Raw genomic sequence first — 26,458 nt, forward strand, 5'->3', positions numbered from 1 at the left:
CCCCCAGACATCCCCTATAATTTAATTGGCTCTGTGCATAAATCAGTAATTTGAATATGTGACTCACTTATGCTAATTCCTGAATGGGCTTTATGCAATAAGGACCACATAATGATATATGGACATTTTTTATCTCTTTCAGCACTGCCTTTGACAGTGTATTATGATGGAAATCAGTGGTGATTTATGTGAGAGGGAGAAAAGGGAATCTCCTTCATGATTCAGCCTTCCCCCCTCCCTTTTTTTTCTGTCTTCCTCCAGCCCCAGAGTGACGAGGCAGTCCGCTTGTGTGTGAGGGAGCGAGGCCACGATGTGCTCGTTTTCCAGAGAGTGTTGTCAGAGCAGCCAGCACATGCTGCATGGTCGAGGGGAGGAGGCAGAGAAGAGGCGAGGACCCAGAGGTAAGCCTCCCCTCCCTTCTTTCTCAGTCTCTCTTTCCCCCTCTCTCTCTTTCGAGTGCTTCTTCTCTCATCAGTCTCCTCCTCTGGCTCTGTCGATCACACACTCACTCAGGCGAGCTCACATCTCAGCTCTCCACCCATAAATGACAAGATTAAATTCATATAAATGAGCAGCATTGGGCTGTGAGACAGCCTTCCCATTCATTCTGAAGAGGGTCCCTCGTCGTGAAAACACCCAGCTGGATGGATCAAGGTGTCATGCAGCAGTAACTGCAGCCAACGTGAGGGCAACTCTTCGAGGATGGGATCTCCTCCTCAGCCCCTGAACCGGCTGGAGGAAGGCGGGATGCTGCTGCTGCAGCATGCAGCCTTGGTGGAGCAGGAGGAGGATGAGGAGGACGAAGAGGGCTCAGAGGAGAGCAGCAGCATCAGCACCAGCCGGGCAGAGCCGCAGACGATGCCCACCTTTGACGTCCCCTACTTTCGTTACATAGATGATGAGGGAACAGAGGGAGAGGAGGAATGGAGCAGCAGTAGATCTCTATCCTCCATCGGCAGGGACTCCTCAGCTGACTCTGTTGTGTCTGACAGGTACGTGGTGGTGTCAGGAACCCCCGAGAAGATCCTGGATCACCTGCTGAATGTAATGACATTGGAGGATGACCAAAGCTCCACCCAGCAGAAAGAGTCAGGTCAGCATTCTTACTTTGCTCCTCTTCTTTAAACTTATTTGGTAATGAGTAAATATTTCCATAAGTGCAAATTCTTGAGGTAAAGTTTACTTTATGTAAAAGAAGTAGACTATCTGCCTTCTCCAACACTAACCTGATCTAAATTTCGTCTTTGGGAAACATCATCAAGTTGGACAGAGCTACTCACTATAGTGAAAGAAATATTAGACTGGTTCTCAATTATAGTGCAACAATTATAAAAAAGTGTTCACTTTGTTTTGCCATATCATTTCAAATCAATGTTTAATCAATATTAATTCTAAATTCTTATAAATAACCTATTATGCATCTGGTAACATTGCAAAACACATAAGACGTCTTAATGTTTAATGTTTTTATTTCGGTGTTTTATGTCAAATATCTCTTACATTTTTCATTTGTAATCTGTTCAGTAGCATTAAAAGGAATATGAGCACTGTGAATGGATTTTAGATACATTTGGCAACAATACAGCAAGAAGGTTGTGCACAGTGTGAACAGCATATAGCCTTGTTGTTTTCTGTTAAGAAAACTTTTTAAGCCTAAATGAAAGGAGAACTTCCAAATCACCTGTTAATCTCATGACAAAATAACCTAGAATGGGCCCAGTCATGCCATTTAACACCATCATGGAAAATCCTGCAACACAGGAAAGATGTAAGAAAAATTCAACCCCTTGATAGTACGTTGGAAAAACATTTATATCTCTGAAAATAGCTTGTTTTTTTCATTGTCACTCTGTCCTGGGTGTGGTATTGGTGGGTGTGGTGATCTGTGTCAAACCCTTAATTAAACATAAAAGAATTGACTCTAATACCCAAAAGCAGCTAAAATGCTCCAGAGACATTTCCAATTTATTTCTAATTTTATGTTTTGTTGCATTTTGAAACCAGGATTTACCTGCTTTCATCCTCAGTAAACCTTTTTTCAATTCAAAAAACAAAAGAAAAAAAAAAACAGCACAGCATTATGTGTCTTTGAACCACTGAATATACAACACTGTCTGATGACTACAGTGCAGCGGACCCCGCCACATGCTCTCCAGCCCCGCAGCAACGACAAATCAACACATTTCCTCTCATCCCAGCAGGTACATGATAATGTGACACTGTTGCCAAGGCAGACGAGACCCTATGTTGCTGAAGCCAGAGATGTTTTGCTCAAAGAGTGACGATGAATGAGAGCTGCACAACAGTCAGACAAGGGGAGACAGAATATAAAAATGGATGGAAAAGAGAGAAAATCAAGATTCTTTTTTCCTTAGAATGCGGAATCGTCATAATTTAAGGCTGAAATCATTAGTAGAAGAGGGATCAAATGAAATAGATACAGGGATAAAAAGCTTAAATTTACAATCAGTCGATCGTTTTTGTGACCTCGCCAAGGTTACCGCTGCAGAACTAGTTTTACATCAAATTAAATATCAACTAGGAGTCCTGAACAGTAACTAATTATCCTTAGATATGTTTAGTTGTTTGACTGCTGCTGTGTTTGTGTGTGTTTGACTGCAAAAGTTGTTTTTGCTTTGATGCTTCTTATGAGCTGTTCCTTGGAGGTTCCGCTTTGGAGAAGCATCGTTGTTTTGATGTCATCAAACTCGGATGCTTTTTTCTTTGAACAGCTACCAAGTTGCTGTGTTTGGTGGGGCTCTTCTAGATGGAACGAAATGACTTGTTATTTTTTGCAGGAGAAACTCAGTGGGTTTAGAGGTGAACTTATAGTAACGTGTAATTTGTTTAGGAATTTAATTGGAAAAAGTAAAACAAAAGTATCGCACACATCCATAAATACCAAGTTGTATTTTTCTACTGGCTATTTTGAAGATTGCAAGACACAAAAAAGCTCTAAAATGTATTTTTGGAAAAGGGAATAGTAAATAGATTTTGGTACTAAATTTAATCATTAAAATGTAAATACAAGCTCACAGAAAATATGCTCATGTATCACACAGTATAATAACTCCTTTTGCATAAAGTACTGCATCAATGCTGCTTGGCAAGGATGTTACCACAGGTGGGTTCTGTTTAGGTGTTTATTTAATAGCGGAACTAATGCACGTGGCTCTGTTGTTTCTCATTTTCCCCCAAAGAATAATCCATTGAGTCTTATTGAATCTTGTTCAAAGCAGGTTAAAGGAACTGCATGAGTAAAAGGTTAAAAACATTTATTGGAACTTTGGTAAAGTTGACAAGTGCCAAGTCCTGCTGTAAACAAAAAATCCACATCTATCTCCATCTAAATAAAGCATGAACATTTCCTGGTAATGAAATGCATTCAATTTGTATTTGATAAACATAATGGACTCCAAAGTGGAAGTGTACCTCACATCTGATCTTGAACTAATTGGATCCTGTACCAGTCCATGTTGTACAGGTATTTGTTTATGGTGGTTCTTCACGCACTGACTCCAGCCTCAATCCATGCTTTGTGAGATGTCTCCAGACTCTTAAATTAGATTTGCTTCACAATCCTCTCAAAGCCAGGGTTATTCCTTTTGCTTTTACTTCTTGTTGTTCTGCACTTTCTCTTTCCACTAAACTTTCCGTTTTCAAATATCTATGCTTGGATAGAGCACAGCCAGGTCCTTAAGGGTTGTGAATTGACCTTCTTGTTCAACTGACTGTCCACAGTCTGTGTAGGCCATGGCATGAACATTTTCTATGAAATTTTTTTTTTCTTATTTGTTGTACATAACATCTAAGTGTTATATAAAACTGAATTAGCCATAATTTAACAAGAGAAAAAGTCAAAATACATCACGCTAAATCTATATGTTTATGTTTTGTATTTTAGATGCAGTTCCTTGTTTATGTAATTTTTTAGTTGCCTCATTAGTGAAGGCTAAGAGAGTTCCCTTTACAGTATGTGATCTGGAAGAACCACAAGCATGTTTTAGAGGGAAGCACAGCTTAGTGGAGATCTGACGTTTCGTTCCCTTCCTTTACATTTACAAATACCTTGCAGGAGGGCTGCAGCCTTTTCTGAGCTCAATCTGCAAATATTGATTTCTCCCCTGCGAAGAGCAGGCATCTCTCAGAAGCATGTTCTAGATCATTTGTTGCTCTAATGACAGGATGCTCATGGTCCTTTGTGACAGGATGACAATTAGGGATGATAATCTATGTTTCTAAAGGAAACAAAACCACATTTGGTGAATGCATGTATAATCCAGAAGGTTCTTATTTGTTACTACTTAGAAAAACTTGACAAAAAGCTGGACTTATTTTATAGACTGTATTGATGAGTAAAAACAGCTAAGCAGACTGATGGACAGGCCAAGTGATTTAACAATACACCTGGGAGAAAGACAGCTGAATCAGTTTAGCAATTACTTTAAAGAGAATGCAAATCTGTTCAGGTTTGGGAGTTTTACAGAACATCATTACTATAGTCTAAATCAGTCATTCATCATATAAATGGAGTTACAACTTAACAGATTGTTGATCTTTATCTATACAGTAGATTTTATGCATGGATGTCTGGCATTAACATAAGTGTGTGTTTACTATTTTGATGCAGAGCCAATTAATAACTGGAGAACACAATATTAGCTGATAAAATTAGAATAGTAGTCAGCTGTTTAAACTCAGAAACATTGCAGAAACTACAGATTTAGGTAGTTTCTGTGCAGAGAGACTGTTTCAGTTTAGATAGCTTAGAGGAGAAACACCGGCAGAGTGAGCAACACCCCCCACACAAAAACAGTAGATATTTATGTGTAAAACTGGTGCAGTATGTGAATAGGTTTTTCAGGTCCCTGCTGTTGTTTTCAGGCTTTCTGGTAAAGCTGTGTCACCGTATTGTTTATGGCTGCTTCCAGCATGCAACGTGTGTGAGGGAGTAACCCTCTCATAAGCAGGGAGTTATGTATGCACAGCTGCTCTGAACGGATTAACATAATGATGTCTGTGAGTCTGCTGGACCGAAACGTTCACAAAAGACTCGGGAAGCTGGTGTGAAATTAAAGGAAGAAATTTACAATTCTTTGTGTAACGCCTGTTCACAGGAGGCTGGTCCTAAAATATGAAACTAAATTATTCCTTATTTATAAATTTTTTTTCAATTTGTGATTTGAAGATAGGGGAAATTGTCCATGAATAATAGCACATCATTTGGTTTTTCTGCAGGAAAAGAAATAGGTTGTATATGTTGATACCATGATATAAATATTTTTTTAAAGAACAATACTTTCAACCTGATGGGGAAAAGAACAAACTTTGGGTCTGTGATTGCAGCCTTCATATTGCAAATAGTCAGATTCAGTTCATAATTTATGTACAGTTTAGTACAGAAAATAATTATGGATCCAACAAACTCCTGCAGACAGCATTTTGGTAACTGATTTTTGGTCAATACTGAGGAAGCAAGCTGTGCCAGTGGAGAAGAAAGACTTTCCTTTTAACAAGTCAAACCTTGAGCAGATCCAAGACCAGTCTTCTATTTCAAATAAATAAACTAAAATAAGCTAAATCAAGGCAGCAAATAGTTACTCCAGCAGCTGACACATGGAAGATATTAGCTAAAATAAAAAGCCCTGAACTTTATTAGAAATGATAACTGTCTGAATTAAAAGTAAAGCTGTTTCAACGCCCAAAACAAATATTCAGTTAATATTCTCTAATTTTAAAAATAACTGTAAATAAAATAAATGCTGTATAAGGAAACCTGAAACAATCAGCAATTAATCCTCAACAAACAACATGTAATAGTTTTAGCTGACTATCTTCCTTTCTGTTATAATCAGTTTATATAATCTCTTTTTTTTTGTAGTTTTGTCTTTTGCCATCAAAAACATAAGCAACTTCATCTTTCTACTTCTCAAACCACTTAGATACCTTCTTTCTATAAATCACAGATTTATTTTTTCTTCAAGGTGTAAACTGAGGTGTTTATCTATCTCAGTGCTTCTGTTTCACATTGCTGGTTTTAGTTAAAAAATTAACAAGATTTATTAGAAACTTAGACAACTTCTGTTGTTATTTTGCATACACAGAGTGTAAACAAAATGATATTTAGCTTTTTTTTTTTACAGCTTTTATGACATTTCTGTTTCTTAAAGTGCAGCAGTGATAAAATGTTAGTGTGGGAGAAAAAACATGGTGCAAAAAAACACATTGATATGAAAGTTCAGAGCATTAAATATATATTTGGTGCAATTATGCAGTGTTTTAGTTTAGTGTTGTCAGTTTGTTGGATGCAGAGTCTGTAACATGATTTAGAGTTTTTTCAACAGTTCAGCCGTCTGGTGGTGGTGGAGAAGAGGCTGTTTCGACGTTTCCAATTATGCTCAGTTTATAATATAACACTATGGTAGGGTAAAATTATCAGTTCACACACATACTATTAAAGTGAAGGACTGGTTGGGTAAGTCATGTCACAGATATATTACATATTATGTGTTGTGATATTTCAGTATTTTATTGCAATTTTGTTTTGTTGGGAAAAATTTGAAAGCAGAAATGGTGCCAGTAATAAAAATAACTTAAATAGAGCATTTTATTTTTGACCAGGCCTGATTTATCTCACTTATAGAACAACTTAAAATAAAAATGAGAAATAATCACATGTATGAAGAGAAAATAAGACTATAAACCAAATTAGGATGATTGGTCATCTATGTTAGATTTTTTTCTTTGTGAGTAGAAATAAAAAAAAAAAAGTTAGACAAAAAAAATCATCTGATGCACCATCACATTATCAGTTTATCCCCACTGATGCAGATGGAATGTACCAGTATGTGAAAATAAAGGTAATACTCTTCAAAGGCTTTTGAAGGGGAAAATGTCTCCAAAGATTTCAGTTATTTTCTTTCTGTCAGACCAAACAGTTTCATGCCAAAGAGAAGTTTCTCATGTCTTCCTCTGCCTAGCAATCTCTAAATGTTTTTGGCAGCAATGAACAAGCTCTCCTTGTGGTATTAAAGTAGCACATGAAAAAAGTGAGGCCATATGAATCATAAGTGCAGCCTAGCAGTATAAGCAGTTCACAAGATATTAATCATGCAGCTGTCGGGGTCGGTAGTGTTCCTGCCCTTCAGCGTACCGGTGCATTAATGAGGATGCTTTCCTGCAGCATTTTAAGCCTGTTTTTCCTGCATTACCTATTTCAAAGCAAAACTCAAACATTTATCGCATGTGTGTCGTGCCTGCATTATTTTCCATTAATCAATATGTATTTTTCTTTGCAGATATGCTTCGGGATGATTTTTTGCTCACATACCCAGTGTACATGTCAACCGGTGATTTATGCCAAGCTCTTCTGGGGCAATATCCTTTCATAGCGGTGGTTCTGCATAAACATTACAAATATGAATTTCTAACTGAACACTCTGAAAGCTAACAAAGTTTTCTATTTTGCTTTTTTTTAAGTAGCCATGAGTATTTTTGTTTCCAGTCATCCAACCTGATCCTTAACTAAAATGCACCTATTGTTCCAAGCGTCACAGAGTTAAACAGGACCAAAAAGAAGCTTTGGAGAGGAAACAGAAAGTCCTGCACCTGGTGTGGCATTGGATGTCTCTCTGCAGAGGCTTCCTGAGGGAGGATGAGAATGTCAAAGTCTTCCTGAAGGTAGGAAATAAGACATCTGTGCAAATGGGTGGAACATGAGTGGAGATATGCAGAATGATAACAGACAGATTTGTTTCCAGAGTTTGTACCGTTACGTGTTAGATGACCTTTATGAGCACCCGGCTCTGGAGAAGGATGTAACAGAGTTGCAAAAACTCTACCAGCTGAGACGCAGACAGTGAGTAGCTATACTGAATTTCTTCTGTTTGGTATGTACAATATGCAGTTAGAGTGATGCACATTGGTGGTCTGAGAGAAGCATCTGAACACAAAGACAGATTTATTCTCATCATGCCTCCATTTTTAGCCTTTAATCAATGACTACATTCAGAAATTGTACAGTGATCTCTGTGCTCTGGGGTTTTATTCTTGGAGATTTAAAGGTCATTTTGCTCTTTATCTGGGACACAAGAAACAGAACAGAGGGAATTCAGAATACTTAAGCAATAATGCCAGCTGCTAGAAATGTTTATCACATCACTTAGAGGAAAAATACATTTCAATAAACAGGCAACAGAAAACCTGCATATATGTTCTCTCCGCTGTGAGGCCAACACAGCGGAGTGTTGACTTGTTCCACATTGGTGTCCTTTATCAGAAAATCACTCACAATTCTGCCATTAAAAAAAGAAACAGACACATGAAAGCTTTGTGATGAAGTCACATTACGCTAGCAATGCTTTGCACGATTAAAGTGTGCAAAGCATTGCTGGAGTTAACTTGTTAAAAATGTCTTGGAATAAGCAGAAAGGTTACAGAGAAACTTGTAGAAAAAGTTAAAATATATGATTTTAAAACAATAACTAAAGCCTGAAAAATTATAACCACATAATGTAATTCTCACTCTATAACATAATGACGTAAAAATTTCTAATAGCTTATTCTGGGTTATGATTCTAACATGATGAAAGGGGTGAAAATTTGGCAATGCACTTTCCTTACAATATTATCTTTATTAAGAAGAAAGAAAGTAGTGATTTCAAGTGTCCAGTTACATTAGAAAGACGTCCTTTAGCTCAATGTGAAAAGAAAAGAAACATGCATAGTTGATGATAACGAAGATGTACAGTAGAAGTCAAGCAGAAAGCTCCGTGGTTCAAATGAAGGATTCAGAAACTGTGCAGTTGAACAGGGAAGGTCAGCCTGAAACTTTTAAGGCAGCTGGAGGACAGACTAACGGCACCAGATGCTGCTCTTAGCGGGGGTCTAACAGAGGGGCTACAAGGTCTGAGTCTAGTTAAAATAGGCTACATTTATCCATTTCAATATAGACTGATGACATTTTCTCCAAAGAGTCCACCTCGGTCAACAAATGCTTAAATGTGATAAGTGAATAATTATATGGTCATTATCTATGTGTAAGATATGCATTTGAAAAACATCAGGAATTAAATACTGAAGTGTTATTTTGTTGTAATAATTCAGCCTTCACATTAATTAAAAGTGAACAAAAAAATGCAGTTTGGTTTTGGTTCAAAGCATGAGTCGCCAGACTCATGACCACGCCTGTCTCCATCCTTCCTCTTTTTGTTAGCCACCAAACCAAGTTTTTCACCTAAAAATATCACTTTGCATACAGGTCATAATTCTTCTGCTGGTGCTGGCAGCTGAATTTGTTTTTTTATATCCTGTTAGGGAAACCCACGACTCCCCCATCATCCTGCTGGGCCGTGTGTGGGTGTTGCACGCTGACATGATCTTGTATTTATGGGCTTTTCACAATCAGTCCTGGCTCAGATTGAGGCAAGCTTTGCTGCTCCCACTGCAGCAGCAATCTGCTGCTGAGTGAAGAGGTGTCATTTTTTATAGACGGCCCCTTCCTCCCAGCCTACCTCCTCATCAGTGTCCATCTGGACTTTTTGTGTAAATTGAGCATCAATTCTTGTGATTCTGATGGTTCAAAGTGAGAATGAAACACAGTTTGTTCTCTGTGTTCTTTACCCTCATGTGGCATGGGCATTCTGTCATCCACAGTGACTCAGCTCTTTTTGTAAGAAGCTCTGTTAAAACGTGACGGATGGAATCAGGATTTTTCATTAGCGCCTGGCCACTGCCACCAGCCCCAGTGGAGGGATTCCTCCATGCAGGTTCTGTGCGAACATGCTTGGGATGCAGAACCCATGAAAGCTGAGGAATGATCACAGGCACAGGGCTATACATCATGATGAATATGAGAAACTGATGAGAATAGGACGATGAACCAAGAGATCACATTGGAATGTCTATAATCTACTCAGCACTTTAATCTCTACTTGACTTTGAGCATAACTAATGGACTGAAAGCTGCAGGAAATTTAGTGGATAAATATATACTCTGTTTAGACTGATTACAGCCTGTGTTGGATTTGGTTGTCATCAGCAGAGCAGTGAGTTTTTGTGTGCCTGTGAAAGCTGGTGCATTTGACTTTTCTTTTCTTTTTTTTCTGCAGCACTTTTGACGATACCTCCCCCCACAGAAATGTAAGAATCTTCATTTTGTTTGGTTTGCTCTTTTTAAAACAGAACTGATTTGTTTCCTATCTGGGGTTAAGGCTATCATCCCATGATGTTTTTATTGTAGCTCAGAGTTAAATTCCAAACCTGTGTTCAAATCTATGGAATTTCCCCCCCTTTTTTTTTTTAGAGCAAAGCTCTTTTTCACCAGCTGAGCTTAAAAGAGAATGGGCAGAGATCCAGCAGCACACACAGGGAGAACAAGGAAGGTAAGTCCTACGATGTGACGTTCCTTCACCATTTGTCCCATCCTACGCCATTTACAGTATGAATGAAAGGAAATGTTAAGTTTGAACCTTGAAACAATAGGGCTCTTTTCACGGAAATAGATGACATGCTTGGAAAAGCAGATTCTTGATATATTTTAAGTGAGCTGGGCTTCACATGGACCATCTGCAATGTCCCTCGTTGAAGTTTCACTCCTCTGAAGCCAATCATCTTTTAAGATCCCCTTGATTTAGCTACTAGCCCAGCTTCTCTCTCCTGCACGCCAACAAACCTTCTCCCAACCACGCCCCATCTCCTCCATCACTCTCAGACTATTCTCAGTCCCACCTCATTCCACCAGCAGTGGCCTCCCCAGGAAGACTCTAATACTTTTCCTAGGTTACTTACAGTATCCAAGCAAATGTCAATTCCCTGCATCAAAGCGCAACAGAACCTATTTCTTTCATGTCAATAAAACTTTTCTAATTGCAGCTTTTTTCTGTGCTAGACTTGGTGAAAATAGGACCATGAGATAAAAAATGACATTAAATCTGTTAGATATTGGGGGTCTTTACGGGTCCCCGAAGAAAGCAAGAAATACATTAGAAAGATATCTGTACACTGGGCCCCTGTGTGGAGGAGCCACAAACTACAAGCATATTAGATTTAAATATGTGTCCCATGCATGCTCGTTTATCAGATTAAAGGGAACTGTTAAAACTAACAACCTTACACAGGTATTGAACATAATCTTTTAAAAAATGTATGTATTCTCGTTTTAAAATACGTGTTTTCATTACCCACAATTGGAAATGATAACATACAGAAATAGAGGCTTGAAAAAGTGTTATTTGTCAATGAATCTATATAATGTTTCATTTAGTGAGTTACTCAAATAAATGATTTTTTTTAATTCAAATTCAAATTCCTTGAATTTGACTGCATACTGTATCTTCTTTTCCAGCTCTGTGCCGTGTCTATGTCACGATGGACTCATACCTCAGTGCAAAGGTCCACTATGAGGTGGTAGCTCAGGAACTGCTGCAGGCAGTGGCTGAGAGGATAGATGTTCCTTCATCAGAACTGATACTGGTGGCCATCACTTATCCTGGAGGTAAACATCACTCTGACCGATGGGTTACAGTAGAGAGCAAACACTACAGGTGCAAGATGCTACACATTTCCTCTAAAGAGCAACTTCTGTCAGCAGAATATAGTACCTTTGTTATTTTTATTTTTACATAATACAGATTCATAAGCACTATGATTTGAAATCCAGCATCACCAATGTTCAGACCATTTTTAAGGAGGAGGTTTTTATAGATAGTATTTCCTGTTTCTTTCTGTATTTAGACGTTAAGCTTGCATGTGGCAGACAATCAGCTGTGTTAAATGTATCCCTGGTTCACAGTGTTGCAGAGCAGTATCTATTTTCTATGAATGACGTAACCAGCTGTCTCAGAGCAGAACCCGCTGCAGAGTCTTATCTCTGAGGACTGATAGATGCTAGCAGGCAACCTCACTCATTTCTAATAGCTTTCTGCTGTTTGTGATGTGTTTTTCCCTCTCTGCAGGTAGACTCCTCCTGCAACCTCAGGACAGAGTTTTCACCAATTCTTTACGGCCAGTAGGAAGGCTTCATGTCTGCAGGAAGGACTTTGGTGAAGTTATGGTAGGAATGCCATTTTTTATTTATTTATTTATTTATTTCTTTTATAAGGAATAGATTTGGTGAGAGAGAATGTTTGAAGTGAGGAGATTCCTGACAGCAAGAGACTCAAAATAAACAAAAATGCTGAATTCAAATGAAGAGAAGTGCTCAAAAAGATTTTCCATTATTTTTAATTTTGTCCAAAGTCACTGTGATTTATAATTTATTGCGCACCAAGCTTCCAGAGGTTCTGATGTACAGTAGCTTTATTGTACAAACTCATTAAGAAATTAGCTCTTGCCAGATTAGTCAAAGTGCAACATAACACAATAATGAAGGAGCTCCTATTTAGATAATAAGGACGACTGAATGAGACAAAAGAAAAAAAAAACATGAATGAACATGAACAAACAACAACATGACAAAACAAACAAGAAAACTAGCAGTTACAACTATCAGTAAATACATAAAAACCTTTCCAATCTTTGTGCTTCATGTGGTACATTAAAGTCCTCTCATGGATTTTAGCTTAGCATCAATGTTTTTTTTTTTATTATCTGTTACTTTGTTCTTTAACATATGATACCCTTTAAATTTGTAAAGTTTGACAACAATTCATTTCTTTATTGCCAAAGCATGATAAACTGTCATCAAAATAAACTATTATTACCAAATGTCTCTCTCGGGTCTTATTCTATGCCATTAAATGCTCTCATGTTTAGAAGTAAATCATCTTCAATAATAGCTATTAGACCAGTATCAACATGTTTATAAAGGTTCAAATAATTTTGCATGAATGTTTGTTACTGCCTTCCAGTCAAATTGTTTAAAAAAGAGCAAATAAACTAATTTAAATGAACCTTAAAAACAACAACAAAAAACTGATGGGTGTTTTTCCTCTGCAGAACCCATTTACAGACAACTCAGAGATCCAACAGAGGACAAATGGCCTTCTGAATTTAAACACATGGGATGTGGCAGTTGCACTCACCAACTTTGATTGGACAATTTTCACCAGGATGCATGAGGTTAGCCTCTACAGTACTTATAACCACAGGCACAGATGGTTGCCTCTTAAATGTGTCACCTCCGTTCTTGCAGGAGCTTCAATATTGCTCTGCTAAAATCCTCTCTCTTTGTTTTATAGCAGGAACTGGTGTACTTCACCTTCAACCGCAATGTTTACAGCAGCCATACAATGCAATTAGAGCTGCTCCTGCAGAGATGCAATGAAGTCCAGCTGTGGGTGATGACTGAGGTGCTGCTATGCCCAACACCCTGCAAGAGGGTCCAGCTCATCAAGAAGTTCATTAAGATTGCTGCTCAGTAAGTACTTTTTTTACAATAGATCTTGGCTGTCAATATTACTGAAGCATTAAATTTCCCTGAGAATGCAGCGCCCTCTTGTGACATAAAGCTGAATGTATTTTTTTTGTGCTGAAATGTACCTCTTGGTATAACTAAACTGTTTTGTTGTTTTTTGTTTTCAAGCTGCAAAGCACAGAGAAACCTCAACAGCTTCTTTGCCATCATCTTGGGCCTGAATGCTGCTGCTGTAAGCCGCCTCAGTCAGACGTGGGAGGTTGGATTTCCAGTTTTCCTTCTTACAATATATATTTTTTCTCATTATGCTGTTTTTAAAGCAAAAGTTGAACAATCTGAAACTTTATTTTTATCATTTTAGAAAATTCCTGGGAAATTTAAGAAGTTGTTTTCCGAGCTGGAGGCAGTCACAGTAAGTTTACTTATTGAGTATCATCATACTAATTAATCAGTGCTAAAGAGATAATATAGATGTTAATCCATACTTTATCAAGAAAGACAAACATGGCACACATAGCTAAAAACAACAACATGGTGTTTAAGGTTTACTTAGTCATTGTCGTCTAATCCTTCCATAATTATCTTCTAAAGATCAATTACTGATGACTTATGCCCATTTTTATAATTTCTTTACAGGATCCCTCACTCAACCACAAGGTCTACAGGGAATCCTTCAAGAAGATGAAATCTCCAAAGATCCCGTTTCTTCCTCTACTCTTGAAAGGTGTTTTTATTACTCTGGTGGCGCAGAAGCCCAACAACTTATCATATAGTTTGGAAAAAAAGAAGATTCAATAATTACAGGACAATTCTAATTATTTCATAGCTAAATAAAAAATTTTCTTTCTTTTTTTTTTGCTTTAGATATCACATTCATTCATGAAGGCAACAAAACCTTTCATGATAATCTGGTCAATTTTGAGAAGTTGGTAAGCTTTTTGTGTATATGGCCTTTTGACTGGAAACTTACAGCCATGCTGAACAGGAGATGTTTAATCAAATTTTTTATGTGTATCTCCAGCACATGATAGCAGACATGGCCAGATTCATCCGGGACTGTCAGCAAGATCACCTGGGTCAGTATGCAGACTGCTTGTCATGCCTACTATGGTGATGTAGCATAACGTGTTATTACACTCATAAANTCCATCCATCCATCCATCCATCCATCCATCCATCCATCCATCCATCCATCCATCCATCCATCCATCCATCCATCCATCCATCCATCCATCCATTTCAAATAAAGATAAATTGGACCTTTGTATCATAATAAAAGGGAAAGGGTTTCTGTTTTTCAAGTGTTTCTACATAATTTTGTAGATTTGTTGTATCACAGCTTATTAAAAGATCATTCTTCTTCTAGGAAATGGAATAGCCCAGAAGAGCAGCTCAGAGGTTCAAGCCTACACTGATTACCTTCACATAATCGACAATCAGCAGACTCTGTTTGAACTGTCACACAGGCTGGAGCCTCGTGCTTAGACAGGAGCCTTTTCTATTCTTCCCACTTTGTGGAATCGCCAAGGAGCAACCCTTTACCAAGTCAGCTCATAGTGCTCAGGACTCAGTCAGCAATCCTGCTTAGTCTCCACATGTTTGATGCCAAGACTAAATGGAGCAGCTCAATCAGGAGGCTGTCACAGAGACCTGAACAAGCAGTGAAATAAACATGTGAGGAAGGCAGCAGAAAATGTTGGAATCCTTTAGCACGTGACTGATCCATTCAGCGATTACTCAACAGAAAAGCTGCAGTGCCAGCGGCTGAACTGCAAGAACAGCAGAAGCCTTGAGCATCAGCCATTTATCAGTACATCTTCATGGGTCTAGAGGTGCTGCTGTTTCTATTATGACCTGTAGATGGCAGAAGTTAGATAGAGTACATTTTCTCTGACAGAGACACACTGCAAAGAATGCTTCCAGTTTATTAATATGTTATCTTTAAATTCTTTGAATTATTTCATGTTGGTTTAAACAGTTTCATAACCTGTCAAAGTCAATCAAAGGCTGGTTCCAGTGAATCAGCCTGGTACATGATAAAGGAGAGTTCTGTATATTTCTAAGGAACATTTATTTAGAATCATCAGCAAAGCTGAAACGCCAGTTCAAGGAAACAAAAGAAAATTCCACCACCTTACTTGTTCCTAGCTTTGACGTACAGCATGGAGGCGTTAGGACCAATTGTCGTCGAAAATCAAGGTACAAATCTGTGTTTATCTGATTAGAACCTGTCAAAACTTGGCTGAGGTTGGATTAATCTGGATTAAGCTGGATTAATCTCTACTTTTGGATTTTTTCAGAGTAAGGTTGTAAGCAAAAAAACACACGCTCAATTCAGATTTAGTGTTTTGAGGAAAAACTGGAATATTGCACACCTTTTACAGAAAAAAATGGTATGCAATGCAAATAATGAAAAAACATTTGACGTATCAGATTCTTCCTGAAGGTTCATGGGTGCTTTCTCTGACTTTGTTATGCAAAACCGTTCTGAGTGAAGATCAGTGTATGTTTTTTAATTCTCTTGCCATAAGCATGAACTTCTGTGAGAGAAGCCTTCCCCAGGGTCTGCTCAACCAATCTGAGATGTACTTAAAGCAAATTGAGCGCTACTTAAAAGTTAGGCATTTGATAAAAAAGTGAATTCTGTCATTTTTCTTTTTTTTCAAAGAGCCCCTCATACAATCACATACATTGCTTTTCTAAATTTTCTCATTACAAGATTAGGCATTCAAGTTTTCATCTGAAATGCAATCATTATTATTAGATTATTTTATGCTCTGCATTTTTAACTGGTAAGATAAGATAATTAAAAAAGGCTTTTACATGTTCAAACAGATGTAGGTATTAAAAACCTTTTGATCATACCATGAACCATCTGCTTTTCTCATTAAGGTATATTAAGGCACCATCTGCATTGAACAGGTATTTATTTTCTTCTGTTCATTGAGGTCTTGTAAGATATCCTGGAAAAATTAGACCTTCAGTTGAAAGGTCAAATCTAATAAGGGACCTGTATGCTGTAAAAATAATTAGTTTAATGAAATTAGAGTTGCAAACTGAAATACTGACTTTTTTCATGATGTTTTTACATTTCATGAGTTAGGTTAGCTTTTAAGATCATCACACTCAGTCCATGTTTGTGATCTCTACTCTAGCAGTCGTGAAACATAGTTTCAGTAGTAAAACTTTAAAATCTTAAGTATTTAAATATAATTAATTTGGATTTTTCTTCAGTGCATTATAATCTATTCATACAGCATTTAAACATCAGCAAGTGTTGCTTATTAGAGGAAAATGTTGAATATAGATTATACAGTATTTTTTTAGAAAGTGAAAGGATAATTTACTTCTAAATATGGTGTTAAAAAAATCTTTTCTGAAGAACTGGGAGAAGCATCCTGTCTAGTTGTTTTTGACAATCAGTCAAAGGAATTGGCTTTAGCTTTTGGTTTACATTGACAAACATTGGGTCAGGATAGGCTGACCCTTACCCAAAAAATGAAAAGCAATAGCAAAAACTCCATGAATCTGCACTTTTTGGATTAAAATGGTTAAAACAATCTCTTTAAGTGCAATGTGTATTATTGCAGTGGTGTACAAATTTAAAATAAAAGGTTGATGTAATAAATTGACTTCTAGATCATTTGTATTGTATATTTTGAATTTGCCAAGCCTATCATCATGAGATAGACCTGTTTTATTAGTATTTAATTATACTTTTTTAACTCAGTATTATACATTTGATATATATATTGTACATGGTAAACCTCTGTATATGGATATTTATTTCATTTTTTTTAATAGCTTTAATGTGTTTCTGTTCAACCCTTTTTATATGCAGGTCTGTATGACATGTTAAACCATGGACTGACCACCTCTGTCATCTGTGCTTGCAATAAAACCATTTCAATCAGTGATTATGATTATGGTGACTGCCTTCCAATCATCGAATTTGAAAACCACTGACTTGCTCATAAAGATTTTGGCAGATTTTGAGAAATATGATTTTGGATTCATTTACATTGGATTTCCTTAAAAAATAACGATTAAAGCAAAGAAACTCATGGTTTTTTTTAACAGCCAAGTTACAAAGCGTCCTCATTCTGTATAAAGAAAACTGAAAATATAAAGTAACTCCCATGGTCATTTGGTTATTTATACTGTATGGTTCACACCATACTACTGTAAGCAGAATTAGAGCATATCTTTATTCCTTTAACAGACAGATTATAACTCACTAGTTAATGTCATCTTTTTTCACCCAAAAATAAATGATGTAAGCCTGATGACAGCTTTTTCTTTTAAAATAATTTATCCATTGCTTTAAATTTATCCAAAATCAGGTCGCTAAGGTATCGGGCCTAGAAGGGAAACTTTGACATCCCCCCTCCCCAGAGACACCATTCATTCATTCTAAGTGAACCAAAGGCCTTCCCAGGCAAATCTAAATATACAGTATAATACCTTCACTGAGCTCAAGGTTTTTCCCAATGTCATTTCAAGACAATCACCAAATTATCTAAGTATGTGATATTGTTAAATTACTGAGTGGATCAGTTAAACTACAGGTGTCATAACAAGCCTTTTTTTGTGGATGATACCATTAGGATCAGATACAACAAATTCCTGTTTGTGTCCGAGAGACAGCAGCTTACTGTATGTCACACAGCTCTTCACTGATGGCCGGATGTGTATCCACAGTGGACCCTTATGTTCATTCAATGATTTTCCACATGTTGGATTACAGAAAGAATTAGAGTCACTTTGCTTCCTGTCCCGCCCTAATTGAATATAACTTTCTTATATGTTTTGTGCTTTCTAAAACATATTTTTTTATTCCCCAGGAACACAAAGAATAGTTAAATGCAGTTTTCCGGACCTATGGGGCAAAAATGGATGAAAGGTCAATGACTCAATGCAGTTAACTTGGCCTGACTTTATAGAAAATTCTCATAGCTGAATGGGATTATAATCTTAATTAAACTGCAATGTATTATAACTATTTCTAAAATTCACTGCATGTCAGTGACTTTGAATCTGTTTAATGGAGCCTAGGAGGAAGTTCACCTGAAGAAACTCATTGTTTTCCTACATCCACCTGCGACACAGCCAATCAGCTTTGAACCACGCCTCCATGAAAGCCAATTGGCATCCAAAGTTCATCTTAAAAGGCCTCCAATCCACTTGTCTGCTCCTGTGCGCAGGCAGTGGTTGCGCTGTGTGACTTCAATCAGATGAAACTGTTTCAACCCACCTCCAGCCCCTCCTCCACCATCGTAGCTAAAGCTTCATCAGAGTGTCATTCCTCCTGGTCTCTTACTGCGTTCCCTGTCTCATCTCAACCGGTCCAGCAGAAGACCGCCATATTGAGCCTGGTTCTGCTAGAGGTTTCTTCCCAATGGGGAGTTTTTCCTCTCCACTGTCGCTTCATGCTTGCTCATCATGGACAGGTTCTATCAACCTGTCTGATCCAAACTGGACTTCCATCTTCCAGGTCCCTGAGTGAAGCTCTAGTATCAGCTCACGCAATCCACTGGATCTCCCCATAAAGCTCAGCAGACCGTCTTGCTTACCAGCAGTCTACAGACTGACCAACTTCATCTATCTTCACTCCACCAACAGTTTCAGGCCTGGGGGGAAACAGCCCTATTCTTTGCTCCTGTTCATGCATATCGATCAAAATTAAACGCTGTTTCCTGCCGATGTCTGAGCTCCAAAGACAAAGTAATTTCTCTAATTGTCTTTTCTCTTCTTGTGAGTTTTTTTTAGATTAAACCTTGTAGCTTTGATTAGATTCTATACTTCTCTGTAGAAATTAGCAGACATTGTTTTGAAATTATTAAATTAGCTGGAAATAGATACAATAAAGTGAATTTAAATCTATGGTCAGCACCAATTGGTTTGGCTTTTTGTGTGCTGTTTTCACTGACCAGAAAAAAAATAATCCTGGATGAAAGTAACTCAACACTTACTTAATTAAAGTTTTTTTAAGTATTTAACCTCTGTCTTTCAATGCGCTGGGTGGTGGAGGTATGACGCAGATGCCCTCTTTGATTTTAACCAGGTGTCCTCTTTGGCCTTTAACACGACTTATCCATGGCACGACCCCCCGCCGTGCTGAGGTTTCGCACCCTGCCATTTCCTCTCAAACATAGCCGGCACTGTATCATTTCCCTGTCACCAAATGACTGGCTAGCTGCTGCGGAGTGCTAATGAGAGGAAGAGAAGGCAGATGAGGAGAATCTGCAGGAAGAACGGTTCTTCATTTCCCTCTCCTGGAATACAATGCACAGAATCAATCTTCCATCCTCCATTTGTCTGACTGGAGCCATGGAGGCTGCAGGGAGGAATTAAGAACAACACAACAGTTATTATCTTTGGAGAAAATCTTATTGAAGAAAAGGGCTAGTTTTAACCTCCCCACCTCCCCAGAAACAACAGAGTGATTATGGGCTGCAATTTGTATATCACAGTGTCAATAATGTGGCCTCTTTTAACCCCAGTGACATTAGGATCATGAGGTTAGCAAATGCTTTAGTTACTGAGAGTGTAAATGCATTTATTTGTGTAATATAAAAGTGAACATGATTTCTTTAGGGAATTTAATTCCAGTTTCATGTTTTATTTATGTCCATGTTTATTCATGTACAGTATAGAGCTATATTTATTGCAATTAACAATCTTTGTAGTCATTATAAGGAGAGCAAATATCATCACTCAATTTGATAAAAACAAGATACATTTTTTTACTAAGCTTACTCTCTCCATACATAATTCTAATACATAAAAATATGTAATTGGGTAATCACAAGCAGAGAGAGAGGAGAAGAAAGATAAAGGATGGGTAATATAACATGTTGCTTTCTCACAAAACTATCAGTTCCTTTCAAAAGATTTTTGCAACAGCCTAGGCTGAATGAATTCCACTAGTCTGTTAGTATTCTGCCACTGCAGTACAAAAGGTCAATGTCAAATGCACCTCATTTAAAAGTCAATAGCCACCATGCACATCATCTCCTGGGAATTTGGTCTAGGATCCCTCCAGACAGCATTGTGTATCATTCAGTTAGCAGAGGGCAGCTGGAGGGCTTTTTTTAATCTTGACCTTCCAATAAAATATGCTGCTGATACAAAATTACACGTCTTAGATAAAGACGTAAGCTACCGGAAAATCCCAGCCAGACTCAAGGGAGATGAGCAGCAGCATGGGACAAAAGAACAACAGGCTTAATCTTTTATATCAACAGATTTTGAGGAAAAAATTAAATGTTTAGATTAGCTGTGAATTAATGTCTATTAGAAACACATACATGAACAAATAATACTTATATAATAATTTTTGTTACCCTTTTCTTTAGTATTTTTAGACCAATTTTACAATGCTCTCTGAACTTAATGACTTTCTCAAACAGACAAGAGTAAAGCAGCTCCAGCTACAACCCATTTGGCTGGAGGCTCCTTGGTTCGAAGGTGGAAGGCCCATACATATGTGGAGCCGCGCTGCTTTGTGCGGTACACTGGACATTCAAAGGTGTTCCTGAGCACCTGCTTCTCCTCAAGTATAGCTCTAACATACAGTACAGGCATGGCGGGTGTGAGATCTCTAAGAAAAGCCTCAGAGATTACACCCAACTCAATGTCCCAACGAGCCCCTAGGAGGAGAAAGATCAATGTTCATGCTGCACAAAGTATACTGTAGGTCCAAATACACCATATTAAATACTTGGCTTATTCTGACCTTCCATGAAGAGTCCATGAATGTATGCTCCCTCCCTTGGAGGATGCCCAAAGTCCTCTTTCATCTTCTTTGTTACATCAACAGTCAGAGTCATTTTGTCGAGAGGTGACTGAGTTTTGCGAGCAACACTCTGCAGCACGGCTGGAAAAAATACACAGGCCTCCACATGTTACTTCTATGAATTGGATAAAGCATTTCCTCACAAAGTTACTGGTGAGTTATTGCATTATTAAAGCCATTAAATATCAAATATTCAGCCCTTGTACAGCATAATCATATACACCTCCGATATTTGCATTTTTTAGATATTTCAAAATATTAGTGCAAATTGTACAGAGAAGTTAATAGGGTTAGCTTTCAAATCAATTGAACATGCACTGCTATCTATTATTAGTTAAAACACATTTTAACTCTTAAAAGGCCACAAGCAATATTACCAAATACGTTAGAAAATCTTTTTTTCACAATTATAAAATCACAGTTTGAGTTAATAAGATGTTTGATTAAACACAGCTTTTTCCCAGCTAAGGTTGATAACATAACCTACTTTAATGTTCACTTCCAAAGTTTAGAAATCTAATCTTCTTCCTGTCACAAACTTATCTATAAATAATTTACACATGTATGAGAATACATCTTGTCTTAAAAAAAAAATAGTGACATTGGGAATTAGAACTAAGAGAGTCAAAACAATAAAAGGAAGTCAAATTTCTATTGCTCCTAATGCTAAAATCATTAGAAAAAATACATGATTATCTCCAAAATACATAAACATTGTTTTTTCTCCCCTATCCCAATGTTTTTATCAATACATTGGTATAAAAAGTGTAACAAAAATATACTTGCAGAGACTTTCACTTACCTCTAGTAATGACTTAAGTAAAGGACATACAGTTGTACTAGGATTACATGCCCTCCCATTAAAGGAAATGATAAATTCACACTAGCAATTCAAATAATACAAAACTAAAAAGGTGATAATAAAAAAAAAAATACAAAATGATAATTTAGTAAAATAAAACATTGATTTTGAAATTGTATTCTAAAAAATAAAAATAAAAACTTTCCCAGAGAAATTAAAGTATCTTGCTGTTGAACAGTGCAATAAACTGTCAACAGGTGCAGAAGTCTTACTGAACATTTCCTAAACATTACAGAACACACCTGATTTCAATGATTGCCTCAAAGTGTTTCACAGCAAACTAAATTCACAAGGTCCATCAGGAAAAAAAATGTGCGTGTGAGTGCATGCACAAGCCCATTCTCCTCGTGCACGCTCTGTTTAAAAGCTGCTGTGCTCATAGCTCATACAAGCTTACTGTGTCCGAACGTCTGCCCTAAACCCTAAATCACTCAATCACTATATAGAGCAGGGACTTTAGAGTGAACTCAGTCAATTTATTGTTCCAACAGAAGATCACTTCCCTGTTGGTCCACTCTGTGGTGCCTGTGCCATCTTATTAATCACCGCTGTCGGGTAGTGGCAGCCTATGGCGATAGTGGGCTGCTGTGACGGCAAATCCCATAATGCTTTGAGAGGAGAGCTCTCCACGCAAAGCATTCTGGGATATATCTGGCTCTTCTGAGGCCTTTCTTTTCTTATCATACACTTTGTAGACACTTTTTCTCTTATGACCCTCTGCCATTTTCAAAGAACCGCGGTGAGAAAGGTGAGATACATGCCTGAAAGTGTGCATGCGCAGAAAAAGATCGCTAACAGGACGAGCACGTTGGACGGCCTTAAGTAAATATATCACCAGAAATATTGACAGTTAGGAGGACCACTTATTTAGATAAATAAATGATCAACCTCTACACCTTTAAGTGCTCAGACTTAACCACCTTTTCAAGTAAAGCTTAGCCAGATAGCATTAATCTAGTAAAAGCTAAATTTTTAAAGGTTTTTAGTACTTGAAACATGAATATACTATTAATGAAAACTCACCAGTAAGGAAGGACTGTGGGTTGAAAAGCCCAGACAGCCAAACAACAGCAGGAGGAACAAAGTCTTGACTCCAACTGTCCAGCTCATGACAGCTGATATTTAGATCATTCAACCTACAAAAAACACAAATCTTTTACAAAATGTTGCAGGTAGAAAAATCACAAAACAACTATGAGCTGTAAAAAATTACCACTGTGCCAGTGTTTTAGTTGAGGGAAAAGCCAGTCTAGCCCAAGAGTCTGGAACCAAATCATTGAAGAGTGCAGACTGTAGAGTCTCCATACTGGAGGAGGTGGTAAATTCTCCCTGTGGAAAAGAGAAACACTTTGGTATAACAATAAGCTACTGTGTTTGGTCTAACTCCATTGTTGGTGTACGCTGAAAAGAATTATGCAACCGTTTTTGGCATTTACGTAATCATATTCAGTTACTTCCACACAATTGTTTGATGTTAGCAGGGTAGGAAATAAAACAATTGTGTTAAAGTAACTAAATATGATTTAGTAAATGCCAAAAGCGGTTGCATTATTATTATTTTTTTTTTTTTGTGGTAGGCTGTACCTTTAGACCAGCGTTTAGCTCATTGAGGGATTTCCTTATTTCCAATAACAGCAGGTTCATACGCTCACACTCCTGGAAGCACACTAAGACATATGGGCTTCGGTCTGTTGTCTTTGTCATCATCTCAGAGACATTATATTCCTCTGGAAGCCTCTCAAGGATGCCTTCAAGTATGGCTATGACCTGTCAAATAAACAGTGAGTTCTTGCTTTATAAAGTGCTTTGTAAGCATATTACCGTAATACACAGAAGAACTTTTCTTCTAACAAGAAGTTTACAACAAATTCATAGGACCGGGCAGAGCTGGTTTTCACCAAACAGGTAGCCCAGAAGCTCACAATAACTTTGGAAGAACTTTAGAGGTGCAAAAAACCGGACAAAAGCGGGAACTACGTTTGATGTCCACCAGGATGTCTGTAAATATCCAGCAAGAACAATAGGACTTGTATTTTACCAAATCTTATGACTGGTTCAAAATGGTCCAAAGTCCAGATCAAAGTCAAATTGAGAATTTGTTGCAAACTAAAAAAAATTTATAATACAAAGATATCCATTCAGTCACACTGAGCTTTTTGTGATTTTGATGTCATGAAGTCCCTTAAAAGACCGTACATTGCACCAAATTTACAGAGAAGTCTACAGAGTATTCATTAAGGATAGATTAGATACATATCAATAGTCTTTAGTTTTGTTTTGATAGAAAACATAAAAAAAATTATAATTTTCCTTTCACTTATCTTTTATGCATTTTTCGGTTTTCGTGTATGTTTATGCATAGTTTCACCACAAAATGTGACAAATAGCTATGGGCATGGTTTACATTTACAGGAAAGTATGTTTACATCTACTGTATCTATCTCCTGCAGCTTTTCATCAGAAGAAGTTATTTTGTGCCTCCATACCCTCTCATCTGTGCTCTCAGTGGCTTCTTCTCCTCTGGACAGGTCCTGGGGCTGCAGGTTCCACAGAGACCTGAACAGGTTTTCTGAGGTGACAGTGAGGCACTCTAATTCAGCGTTTGGATGGAGGCCATACAACATGGGGCTCTCTGCTGGGAGGTTTTCATCAATATAAACATGGTAACCAGTGTAGTCCAAATATGGAGGCGCCAGAAATCCCAGACACAAAGAGATATTTGCTTCATACTAAGGGAATGGAAAAGAAAGGTGGACATTCAGAACCACATTTAAACCTTACTTGAAACTACATGCTGTGTTTTTTTCTACTAAACATATGTCTGCTTGGCTGCAAAAAGTCAATGGAAAGATTAATAGCATTACAACTGAGGAGGCTCTAAATGTAGTTCCGTTTTCTATCTCAGGAGGGCACTCTTTGCTTGAAGAATAATACAAAGAAATCCTAAAGAAAAAACAACCACTCTTCATACTTTAGAACAGCATTCCACATCATAGCGGAAATAAGTAATTCAATTAAATTAGTTATTCACAAGTCCCCTACTAAAAAAGATTAAATAAAAAGTAAATTTTTGTGTAAGCCTGAAGGAAACACCTACAGTAAATGTATTGTTAAAACCACGATAAACCCTTGTGGGATTTAAGGTTTTAGAACAAGAGCTCTTTGACTTTTACCAAGTTCGAACATTATTTAAATGTACAGCCAGGTCACCAAAACCACATATTCCACTCACCATATTTATTTAATTAAGCAATAAATCAAAGAGGAATTCTGTTCATGATGCTTGTGGATATTTTTCATCTGATGCCTCAACAGTGTTCGACCCTCAAACTTCCAGACCTTTCATTTCTTAAAATATATATTTTTCTAAATAATCATAAATGTTTACAATTATTATTTTAGCGGGTGCTGTAATTCTTCAGTGATTATGTTGAAAAAAAGTAAAGATAGAAGCAAGCAAGAAAAAAAGCTTTCAAGGAGGTGAAAAACACAGACAGTCATATTCAATACATTAAAATATGTTTTTTGATTACATTAGTCAGATCAAACTAACCCTTTGAAATTAACCTTCCTCTATGATAAATCCAAATTTCTGATTCAACAATATACATTTTTTACTCATCTGATGTCTTAAATGTAATATTTTAATCAGATTTAAATGAGAAAAATTTCCTGATTACCAGAAATAATCTTTTCTGAACATCAAACTGTGTTTAAATATTCCTTCAGCTTCTGATTTGAGTTACTGAAACTTTTCAACTATATCTATTTAACAATAATAATAATAATAATAATAATAATAATAATAATAGGGAGGAATTCCATACTTACAGAGCTTTTCTTGGAATTTAAAATTGGTATCTTTCCTTTTTGCCCTACATATTCTTAAAAAGGAAATAAATATTCCCCAATATTAAGAGCTGACTTACCATTTTAGGATGCATAAATTGTTGCAGATAGGTCTTGCAGAGCCTTCTATCCCAGATATCTGTGATGTGGCCCCCATACATGATGTCTCCAAACAGATAACATAAGTCCTCCCAGGGCACCTGCATGAAGTTTAAATCAAATTAAAATGAAAAGAAGAAAAATGATAATCAAAAGCTCCTTAAAGAATAAAAACATGTAAAATAAACCCAGAGAACTGAAATATTTTAAGCATTTACAGTACATGGTGAAAAAAAAGGACCCACATTAATATGCAGGGTTTTTGGGGTCCACCATTTTTTTAACACTGCAATGAAGCATGTATTTTTTTACATTGTACTCATCTCTGTGTAATATTGAGATTTAAATTGGGTTAGGTTCAAATTCATCTGAAAGCTGTTGAACCCCAAGATCATTGATTGAATATTTTTACAATCCTATACATATTATTGCTTTTCACCATAAATGCAGATATATTTAGTTTATATATATTTCAGAAAGACCTTAAGGGGCAACT

The 26,458-nt window shown here is 37.1% G+C and overlaps 2 protein-coding genes across 2 annotated transcripts in view; one reads left to right on the plus strand and one right to left on the minus strand.

Moving 5' to 3' along the window:
- LOC107102477 (rap guanine nucleotide exchange factor 5-like) overlaps positions 1–15,601 on the plus strand; it is a 20,188-nt gene extending 4,587 nt beyond the window's left edge. Inside the window, exons 2-18 of the mRNA XM_015401840.1 lie at positions 262–401; positions 993–1,093; positions 7,299–7,377; positions 7,536–7,680; positions 7,761–7,858; positions 10,110–10,140; positions 10,304–10,382; positions 11,345–11,494; positions 11,955–12,052; positions 12,937–13,059; positions 13,179–13,357; positions 13,523–13,613; positions 13,716–13,766; positions 13,991–14,078; positions 14,219–14,283; positions 14,376–14,430; positions 14,721–15,601. Coding sequence (XP_015257326.1) covers positions 262–401; positions 993–1,093; positions 7,299–7,377; positions 7,536–7,680; positions 7,761–7,858; positions 10,110–10,140; positions 10,304–10,382; positions 11,345–11,494; positions 11,955–12,052; positions 12,937–13,059; positions 13,179–13,357; positions 13,523–13,613; positions 13,716–13,766; positions 13,991–14,078; positions 14,219–14,283; positions 14,376–14,430; positions 14,721–14,839 — 1,692 coding nt within the window. The 3' untranslated portion in view covers positions 14,840–15,601. The remainder of the gene's footprint in view (positions 1–261; positions 402–992; positions 1,094–7,298; positions 7,378–7,535; positions 7,681–7,760; positions 7,859–10,109; positions 10,141–10,303; positions 10,383–11,344; positions 11,495–11,954; positions 12,053–12,936; positions 13,060–13,178; positions 13,358–13,522; positions 13,614–13,715; positions 13,767–13,990; positions 14,079–14,218; positions 14,284–14,375; positions 14,431–14,720) is intronic.
- A 4,398-nt stretch (positions 15,602–19,999) lies between these two features.
- Positions 20,000–26,458, minus strand: part of dnah11 (dynein, axonemal, heavy chain 11) — a 56,993-nt gene continuing 50,534 nt past the window's right edge. Inside the window, exons 76-82 of the mRNA XM_015400360.1 lie at positions 25,944–26,063; positions 24,501–24,743; positions 23,599–23,781; positions 23,228–23,343; positions 23,038–23,150; positions 21,093–21,233; positions 20,000–21,006 (exon numbers count right to left, since the gene is read on the minus strand). Of these exons, the coding sequence (XP_015255846.1) occupies positions 20,759–21,006; positions 21,093–21,233; positions 23,038–23,150; positions 23,228–23,343; positions 23,599–23,781; positions 24,501–24,743; positions 25,944–26,063 (1,164 nt within the window). The 3' untranslated portion in view covers positions 20,000–20,758. The remainder of the gene's footprint in view (positions 21,007–21,092; positions 21,234–23,037; positions 23,151–23,227; positions 23,344–23,598; positions 23,782–24,500; positions 24,744–25,943; positions 26,064–26,458) is intronic.

This window comes from Cyprinodon variegatus, unplaced genomic scaffold (assembly GCF_000732505.1).
Source record: "Cyprinodon variegatus isolate N-32 unplaced genomic scaffold, C_variegatus-1.0 Scaffold2, whole genome shotgun sequence".
NCBI classification, from domain to species: Eukaryota; Metazoa; Chordata; class Actinopteri; order Cyprinodontiformes; family Cyprinodontidae; genus Cyprinodon; species Cyprinodon variegatus.